The sequence below is a fragment of the Herpailurus yagouaroundi genome, unplaced genomic scaffold (genome assembly GCF_014898765.1).
Source record: "Herpailurus yagouaroundi ecotype Mexico unplaced genomic scaffold, PumYag 193, whole genome shotgun sequence".
NCBI lineage: Eukaryota > Metazoa > Chordata > Mammalia > Carnivora > Felidae > Herpailurus > Herpailurus yagouaroundi.
The window spans coordinates 2,378,166-2,387,765 of record NW_024412424.1 but is presented as its reverse complement, the minus strand read 5'-3'; the positions used below and the strand labels follow the sequence as shown (position 1 = coordinate 2,387,765).

The 9,600-nt window shown below is 58.5% G+C and overlaps 1 protein-coding gene across 1 annotated transcript in view; it reads right to left on the bottom strand.

Moving 5' to 3' along the window:
• MAST3 (microtubule associated serine/threonine kinase 3) overlaps positions 1–9,600 on the bottom strand; it is a 40,554-nt gene that overhangs the window by 9,419 nt on the left and 21,535 nt on the right. Inside the window, exons 9-19 of the mRNA XM_040445555.1 lie at positions 9,252–9,484; positions 9,045–9,146; positions 8,622–8,754; positions 7,049–7,110; positions 6,563–6,648; positions 5,537–5,745; positions 4,729–4,867; positions 1,942–2,074; positions 1,539–1,704; positions 823–924; positions 68–190 (exon numbers count right to left, since the gene is read on the bottom strand). Coding sequence (XP_040301489.1) covers positions 68–190; positions 823–924; positions 1,539–1,704; positions 1,942–2,074; positions 4,729–4,867; positions 5,537–5,745; positions 6,563–6,648; positions 7,049–7,110; positions 8,622–8,754; positions 9,045–9,146; positions 9,252–9,484 — 1,488 coding nt within the window. The remainder of the gene's footprint in view (positions 1–67; positions 191–822; positions 925–1,538; positions 1,705–1,941; positions 2,075–4,728; positions 4,868–5,536; positions 5,746–6,562; positions 6,649–7,048; positions 7,111–8,621; positions 8,755–9,044; positions 9,147–9,251; positions 9,485–9,600) is intronic.

Below are 9,600 nucleotides of genomic sequence, written 5' to 3'. Positions count from 1 at the left end.
CTCCCCGCCTCAGGGGCTTGTGGGATAGCAGAGCCCCCCCCCTTGACACCCCCCCCCCCCCACTTACTGTCAAAGTAGCTGGTGTCATCCTCAGCTTCGAGCTGTGGCACGAACTCAGCTTTGTGTCGCAGAAGCCCTGCCCAGTCCAGTGTTCGGAAGAAGGGGTGCTGTTTTACCTCGTGGGTGCCACCTGCCAACACATGCCTGGCTCAGCCCTGCGTGTCCCTGTCCCCCACTGCCCCCTGGGCCAAATTTGAGCCCCAACCTGGCCAACACAGAGCCATAAAGATGGCGAGGGGAACAGCCGCTGTTTAAGAGCCTGAAGACAGACAGAATTGGGGCTAGCCCCCAGGCCCTGCTCTTTCCTCTGCTGGATTCTGAGATCCCAAAGCCCTAGGAGGGCTTTCTTTCCAGCCTTTTCTATGCATTTCTACTCCACGGAGCAGAGAGCTGACTGCGTGAAGGGATCCTGTTCCCCAACCTCAGCCCCTGTGGTCCTCTCCAGTGGCTAAGCTTCCTCATGGACATAACCTGTAGTGGCTGCGTGAGTCTCGAGTAGTCCTTTAACCATTAATTAGGTGGCTGGGGAATCTGAACAGTGGGATCCACTGGGCTGGGCCTTTGAGGACCTTAGGACATACCCCACGGTGACCTCGTAGGCTCTCACTCAGCCTCAGTGCCCCTTGTCTGCATCCGACCCAGATACCCGCTATTCCTTCAAGGTCTTACGCTAGTTCCCGGTGAACTCCTGTGCGCCCTTCAAAACCCCAGCCCCAAGTCCCCCTTCTCTAGGCAGCCTCTCCCCATCCCACGTCCACATACCAGTGCCCAGACGGTCCAGTGGGCTCTGTCGGAGCAGCCTGGTGATGAGGTCCTGGGCATCTGCTGGAAGGGCCTCATCCCCTTCGGGCCACATGATCTCATCTAAAATGAGAAGAGGGAAAAATAAATCAAGTCAAATTAAAAAAATAATAATAAACGTAAAATAAAATAAAAGAGAGTGAGAGGGTGAGGACAGCCCTTCATAGCACCTCCAACCACCTCCCCTCACTCACTGTACTCTAAGCCATCAGCCTCTTCTATTCCATCAACACACCAGGCTCGGTCCCACCTCATACACAGCCTTTGCTGTGGCTGCACCCTCTGCCCAGAACACCTTCCCCTCTTCTACTTTAGGGACTCCCTGCTGCTCCTTCAGGTCTTTACTCACACCGTCACCTTGGTGAGGCCTCCATGACCCTCTATTTAATGCAGCCCCCCCCCCCAAGCCCCCACCCCCACCACCTCTGGTACCCTATCCCCTCCCCTCTTCCTGCTTCTTTTCCTGGGCACTTTTTTTTGTATCTGATGTTCCCTAACTTGCGTATTTCTCTCCCCTGCTGTCTCGCCCTTGGCCATGTCCCCAGTGTCCAGCTGGGGCCAGGCGCACGACACGTGCCCAATCCACACACATAGCTGCTCCCTTCGGTAGGGAAACTGCTGCCCAGAGCCCCAGGGCGGCCAAGACTCGAACCGGGGCCACGGTGGGGGAAACGCACCACTGACCACCTGGCCGAAGAGTTCCTCGGGGGTGTCTCCGAAGAAGGGCACACAGCCCACCAGGAATTCATAGAGGACGACACCCATGGCCCACCAGTCCACCGGCTTCCCGTAGCCCTGGCGGAAGATCACCTCGGGCGCGATGTACTCAGGGGTCCCGCACACCTGGGTCAGGCAGAATGGGGAACAGGAGGATGGCCTCCGACTCCAGAGAGACCACGAGGGGGACGGAGAGGCCAAGGCCAGGCTGGGAACGGGGGGTGGAGAGAATTACGGGGCGGGGGGCGGGGGGGTGCGGTTTATTTTCTCCTTCATGCTGCAAAGTCTCCCCGCGTCCTGAGGGTCAGGATCCAGATAGAGGGGGGCGGCCCCGCACCCAGGGCCGCCTGCCCACCCGCACACCTGCTTGTCCACGAACTCCCGGGTGTCCTTCTCGATGTGGCCCTCATAGAGGTTGGTGGCCATGCTCATGAGCCCAATCTTGGACAGGCCGAAGTCGGTCAGCTTGATGTGGCCAAGTGAGGTGATGAGCAGGCTGTGGGTGGGCGGGTGGTGCACTCAGGGCTGGGGGGCCCGAGGTGCCTGGCTTCTCATGCCGCCCCGGAACCTGGTGCCACCCCAGGTGGGCTGAGGTCCAGCCAGGGCGGCTTAACTCCCCCGAGGGGGTCGGAAAGCACTTCCTGAGCGTGGGCACGTCATCACGAGGACCGACAGGTCTTGGGCAATACTGCCAATCTGGCAAACGTCTCGGTGCACCCACCGGATGCATCTGGTGTCGCTACTGAGCACCTACTGTCTACTCCGCTGTTGGAATTTACATCTCCCGAGAATCATACCATCTCCCCGCTGTGCATGAAAACGTCTGAAACCCACAGTATATTTTTGCACACGTGGCCATTTTTTGTTTTCGCTAAATGCTTTCTTTGCAAGCCCTCGTTATTTACGTTTCCTGTCGAAAAACGAACATACCTCGAGCAGCTGCTGTATACAGAAATATTTCTGTGCACCTCCTAAGGGCACCCGTTTTTAAAACCTTGTACACCTCCCATGCACCCTGCTGTTCTAGTTTTCCCGTCGGCTCAAGGATATAAACGCCTTGCCGGATGACAGAAGCATACACACCACCTTTAGAAAGTCGCGGTTTCGCGCACCTCCTGGTACCTCGGCTGCTTAACTTCTGGAGAGCTGCGTATAGCCAAGTGGTTTGATAAACCGTTTACTTGGCACAGAACTGCATCCACGGACTCTCTAAAGGAACGATTCTGTGCACCCACTGTCTTTAAAAAGTTCTGGGGGTGCCGTGGTGGCTCAGTGGGTTAAGTGTCCAAGGTTGGCTCAGGTCATGATCTCACGGTTTGTGGGTTCGAGCCCCGCGTCGGGCTCTGTGCTGACCGCTTGGAGCCTGGAGCCTGCTTTGGATTCTGTTTCCTCTCTCTCTGCCCCTCCCCTGCTCGCGCACTCTCTCTCTCTCTAAAAAATAGGTAAACGTTAAAAAAAAAACAAAAAAACCCTTTCCTTCTTACAAATGAAATGATAATGAAATGATCCGATGCCTGGGATATGCTTCAAATTGCCCGGCATGGGGGGTGGGGGGACCCAGGGATGGGGAGGAAGCAGGATTGGCCAAGCGTTGGAAGCTGTGGAAACGGGTTGAACGTGGGGAGTGGACGGGGGGGGGGGGCACTGGACCCTTCCTTCTGTTCTGGGCTGAGTTATGTACCTCCAAAGTCACATGTTGACGTCCGGACCTCTGGTGACTACAAACGTGACCTTATTTGGAGACGGGATTGTTGTGTGATTAGTTAAGAGGAGGACGTCCCTGAGTACAGTGACCCCTCATCCAGTATGACTGGTGTCCTTACAGGAACGGCATTTGGACCCAGGCATGCAGAGGGAGGACGCCATGTGAAGAGCGGGGCAATGTCGCCACAAGCCAAGAAATCACCAGAAGCTGGGGGAGGGTCCTGGAAGAGATCCTTCCCTGGGGACTTCAGAGAGAGCCCTGCTGCTACCTCGATCTTGGACTTCTGGCCTCCAGAACTGTGAGAATAAACTTCTATTGTTTAAGCCGCCCAGTTCTGTGCTACTTTGCTCTGACAGCCCCAGTGAATGAATATGCGCCTTCTCTTGACTTTGGGATGTATTTGGAACTTTCCAAAGTGAAAGGCGAAAATCTCTCTCGCGCGTGTCTATCGTGTGCGCCTGTCTCCCTGAACCCTCTGGGGCTGGGCACCGGCCTGTGCCACTTTGCGGATGGGGGTCCCGAGCCTGGGAGGGGCAGGTGCTGCCTTGGGGTCACTCAGGAGACCCCACCCCACTCTAGGATGATCCACAGACCTGACGGCACAGAGCATATTGACAAGTGTTGCGCACAGAGGCCCAGGTACATGGTAGGTGCCAAATACACACTTTATTTTCTAAGCCGCTGGCAAACTACAAGACGCCTGAAAACGTGCAGGCTCTTAATGCTGATGTTCACACCCCCATGCAGCAAGAACCTAAGAAACTCGAGCTCCTTGCCTGGTATCCAGACGGCACTTGATATCAAGAGTAGCCCCTTGCTCTATAAACAGCAGGTGCTCAATTAATGCAGGGGAGAGTGCCTTGCAAGTTATGTAGGGGTTATAAAGCACGATGGATTATTCACACACATGTCTCACGGTCGCCCACAGAGGACCTGGCATGCAGTAGGTGCTTATTAGGTGCCAGAGCAAAATAAACTTCCCAAGGCTCTCAATGAACATCTCTTCCTGTCGTCCCTGCACAAACACACAACAGGTGCTCAAGACATGCACAGTCCCTTTCTTCACACAGAAGGTCTTGCAAAGGGCATGTCCCTGTTCCCTGTATACAGCCGGTGCCTCCTAAGTGCACGTTCTCTCCTCTTGTGCCGCGGTAACTCTGTGAGTGCACAGTCCCTTCCCCTGTGCGTTGTGTGCACCCTAAAGTGCACATTCTCTCTTTGCCTGACCGCATCTCCATAAATACAACTATCCTCCCCTCGCATATAGCAGGTGCCTCTTAAGGACCTGTCCTCCTCTGTATACACCAGGTGCCCAAAGTTGCCACTGCTCCCTGTCTTCCTGCTGCCAGGGGCCCATGGGCCAGCAGGACCTGGATAGGCGGGCAGCTCTGAGCAGCCCCAGACCCCAATCAGAGGCCCCGCTCCCAAAGCCCCAGGCTGCTCACTTGTCAGGCTTGAGGTCCCGGTGCACTATGCCGTAGTTGTGCAAGTACTCCAGTGCCAGGACTGTCTCGGCGAAGTACATGCGGGCCATGTCCACGGGCAGTGGGCCCATGTTCTTCAGAAGTGTAGCACAATCACCACCTGTTGGGGGACAGATGCGTTCAGAGGCCCTGGGCTCTAGAGCCTTGCTCCAGGCTTATGAGACCCCCCCCCCACTCTCCTGCAAAGCATCCCTGGTCTATACCAAACCAAGGCAGGGAACCAAGAAGGGCAGGAGGGAGGGCAGATCCAGATTCCTGATTCTCCCTTGGCAGGGCAGCAGCCCTGCGAGGACACGGTTCCTTACCCTGTACACAGCCGGTGCCTCCTAAGTGCTCGTTCCCCCTCCTTGCCTAGAAGGACCTTGAACAGTGCACACCCCTGCACCACCTGAAGGCCCTGCTCATTCTTTACCTGCAAACCTGATCCAACAACTCTTCTCCCTGGCCCCCAATCATCCTGGCCCTTCCAACCCACACCTCCCGCCCTCCCTCCGTCCTTGCTCTTACTTCTGGCCCTCAGGCCTCTGCTCACTGGTACCCCCCCCCCCCCAGGATGTCTGGGTCCCACCCTCACACACCTCTTTGGACTCCCTCAGCCCCAACTGCCCAGGTTGGACCCCCCCACCGCAGACTGAGGAGCTCCCAAGGCAGGCAGGCTGGGACCCCAGGGAGGCCGGAGCAGACCCTAGCTTGGTCAAAGGAGGGACTTTCTTCTGGGTAGGTGGTGAGCTCCCCGTCACTGGAGGCATGCAAGCCCTAGTGACCGCACCTTCCACATACTCCATGACCATACACAAGTGGCGACGGGTCTCGAAGGAGCAGAACATGCTGACCACAAACGGGTTCTCGGCAAAGGTGAGGATGTCACGCTCCACAAAGACCTGCTGGATCTGGTTGCGCAGAATCAGGTTCTGCTTGTTGATCTTCTTGATGGCAAAGCGCTGCCGTGTGTCTCGGTGCCGCACCAGGTAGACAGCCCTGGGGGAGCCGGGTTCGCCGAGGCTTGAGACCGAGGCCCGGGCAGGCAACGGGCCCCGACCTGGGCCCAGAACCCAACCTGCCAGGCCTCTGCCCGCGCTGCGCCCTACAGCCGGGACACCCTTTCTCCTTACCTGGCCCCTCTCCAAAAGCAGCCACCCTACGGGTTTAAGCTGCCTTTCTTGGTGTCACATCGATATGACAGAGATGGCCCTTGGCTTATGTCTTCACGGCAGACTGAGACCCCTGCAGTCAAAAGCCCCCTGGCACCAAACTCAAAGTGCTTTAAATAGGGCCCAAATAAGCAGATTTTTAACCGTTGAGAGCTTGCCAGCTTTGCATCCGTAGTGAAACGATACCAAATTTACTAGCCATCCGTAAGGTGAACCGTGGGGCTAAAAAGACCCCAAGCCACTGCTCCCTCTTGGAGCTCCCTGACCCAGACTCCTGGCAGTGCTGCTGAGCCACATCACCTAGACGCAGAAGCCCCTTCTGGATAGTCTTATCCTGTGAACGACTCCCCCTCCCACCCCAGCCCCACGCGGACCTGTCAAAGTGGCACCAAAATAACGCTCACTGCTCACTACCGCCACCACGGGGCCATCTTTTTCCTTGTATACCTAGAACTCCCTACACCTGGGGCAGGTAATGGCCTAGACCGCGGCGGAGCCTGTCTGAGACCCTGGCCTGGCTGTACTGTGTCTCTACTGCCCTCTTCAGGCCTCAGCTTCCCGGACTGCACGTTCAGGGGCCGCTGGACCTCAGGCATCCCCGTGGGCGGCTGAGAAATCAGTCCATGGGGGACCCGAGGACTTACCCGTAGGCCCCGTTGCTAATGAGTTTGATGGTCTCGAAGTCATTCTCACACGGCTTCCTCCGCGATGGGCCGACCAGGGCACGGCTCTAGGGGGCAAAGAAGGGTCAGGGTCCTGCCCCACCTCAGAGCAGGTCGGGCTCTTCCTGCCTTCAAGTCCCAGCCACTGGTCCCGACATCTGATGCTACTTTCTCCTTCTAGACGTCTCAAACTCAGCTTCTGAGTTTCTGAGCTTTGGCTGGAGCCACGTCCTCCTTCCAGAAAACTCCTAGACATCTTCCAAAACGCCCCTTTCCAGTATCCCCTCCAGCCTTGCCCTGTTCAACCGCCAGGGCAGGGCACTCGCCTCTACCTTCTCCCTCAAGTCACAGGCATTTACTAAGCAGCTACTACATGCAACACGTCCGCACACCCAGCCCCTCCCACGGCTGCCTGATCTACCTTGAAAAGAACCCGACAGGTGGGGGCGTCAAAGCTCTGTGACTTACCTCCGGGGACTCAGGTGCTGGAGGCTGTCCTCCCTCTTCAAGGTGACTCAGAGGCACCATTTCTGTGAGACAAGGGAGGAGCCTCAAATGATGCCTCCGTGCCTGTGCCTCGATCGCCCAGAGATTTCCCAAGGCCTCCAGGGCTCATCCTGGGGACGTAGTGCCTCCCTGACCGGCTCCCACGATACCATCATTGCATCATCGAGCCCCTACTACGTCCAGACCTTGGCCAAACCCAGGCCAGAGTAAGAGCAACGACTGAGGAACTTTCCAGAAGGACCCGTGGGAAGCCCAGCCTCTGAATGGCACAGCCATCATCCTGGCTCCGAGCCTTGGGCCTGTTAACGCAGGCTGTGACATGGGCCCTCTGGGTCTTGGCTCCTAACATCCTCCTCAGCTGAGGGTGTGGCCCAGAGGGAGCCCCCCACCCACGCCGTTTTCTGGCCCTAGGGCTTTGGCAGAGGGGCGGCCCCGAGTGAGCGGCTGGTGCACATGAGCCGTGATGATGGCACTGAACCATGACAGTGTCTCACGGTCACAGAGCAAGGCTGGGATGGGACAATGGGGTGTCACGGGTGAGGGAGGTCTGGGTTTGAATACAGCCTCTTTTACTCAGTAGGTTCCCCGCCGGGGACACTGGATAGATGACCTGCCCCACAGTCTCAGCTGCCAACTGCCCGGCCACTTTCTGCTTCCTCTGACCCCGGGGCCGCCCACAGCACCACCTGCCTTCATTGGACAGCCAGGCACAGCCGGGGCCACACAGCCAGTCGACAAGCGGTCTGGCCTGGGGCCCGCCGAGGTCTGAATCCCTGCTCGACCTCATCTGCCTGGAGCCTCAGCCTTAAACGGGGACAATGGCAGCCCAGTCCCAGGGTTAACGGAGCAGTGATGCTGGGCAGACGCCAGCCACTGTGGCAAAGCCCTGCTGACCCCACCACCCTCTCCCAGCTTTGCTTCTTCCTCAGCTCCAGTCGCTTCCCCCCTCACTGTTCTTCCCGCACACCTCAGGGCCTTTGCTTTCACCCTCCCCCGCCGCCCGGTTCACCCCCCCCTCTTCCCCAGATCTGTACCTGGTCACCTCTCCATCCGCCAGGACTCGCTTACACATCAACCTTTCCCCAGAGCCTCCCATGGCCGCACCTGGACCAGGTCAGGTCCAAGTTCGACGCTCCCCGGGTCCCATGTCTCAGTTCTCCTGACTCTGCTGTCTGGGGGTAGTTCTTGACCAGCTTGGTCAAGCCCACGGGTTGGTTGTCCTGTCCGACTCTAAGTCCGTCTCCTGGGCCACAGTCGGATGATGAAATCAGGAAAGTACTTTGGGGACTCGTGGGAGGAGTGGTGGCTCCTCTTGGAGCCACCCCTTGGCAGGTCAGAGGTCCCACTTACAGGTGGCTGACCCAGGAACCCCAGGCACTTTCCCACAGTGGGCCCCACAGGTGGCTGAGGGCAGAGCCACAGAGAGACGAAGGACATCATGGCAGCTGTGGAGTTGACGGCTCTGGGTTCGAATCACAGCTCTGCCCCGGCCTCTCCTTGGTTTTCTCTTTCCACCCTACTCCCGTCAGCTTACCCTCGAGGGGGTCCTTAGCCAGGCCCAGCTGCCCAATGATGTACTGAGGCAGGTCCGTCTTGATGCCCTGGCCCTCTCGGGCCTGGCCCTCGGCAGCCTCCAGCAGGTGGTAAAACTCCTCAGGGTCAAACTCCTGGGGGTGGCAGAGGGGCCGGTAAGGCGGGGCTTGTGCCCACCTCCAGGCCTTGGCCCGTGCCGTTCCCTCCGTCTGAAGCAGCTTCACTATCGGTGGCTCCAACTCTCCCCTCCAGATCTCAGCTCCTGGCACTTCCCTGGGGAAAAGAGCCCAGCCCAGCCGGGAGGCACCCCGTGCTCCTCTCCAAACTCCACCCGATGGGCATGTCTCTTGAATCTCAGCAGGACGGTTCTAGCGGCCTAGTCTCAACCACTGGGCCCCACACCTGGCTGGGTGCAGAGACTTACCAGGCACTCAAGGAGCCTCGCCGGCCTCGAGATGATGATGAGCAGCTTCCGGACAAGCTGGACAATGAAGCCGACCTCCTCACTGTCCGAGCGCTCGTGGGCCTAGGGAGAGGCGGGTGATGGCGTCGCCTGCAGGCCCTTGGCCCCGCCCTCCCCGGGGGCCCCTACCCCCCCCCCGCCCCCCCCCCCCCCCCCCCCGCAACACACATCTTGTAGCAGCCTCTCCAGCTTCTCCTGCATCTCCATGAAGTAGCGGGAGGTGACGAGGGCCTCTCCAGACTTGGCCAGGCAGTCGCGGGCCAGCTCAATGATCTGGTGGTGGATGAAGCCCAGGACGCCATCGGCCAGGGCCAGCCGGGCGCCGGGTGCAAAAGCAGCAAGGAATTCTTCCAGGCGGCCTTCCATCTGTGCCGTGGCCTGGGCAGGGCGGATGGGACAACCTGGTCACTGGACAGGGCTGGGGGGGCAATACACACAGGTGGGGGCAAGACAGGCAGTTGTGGGGGAGAATGTGATGATGGGGACGACGGGGGCAGAGAACTGGGGGGGGGGGGGG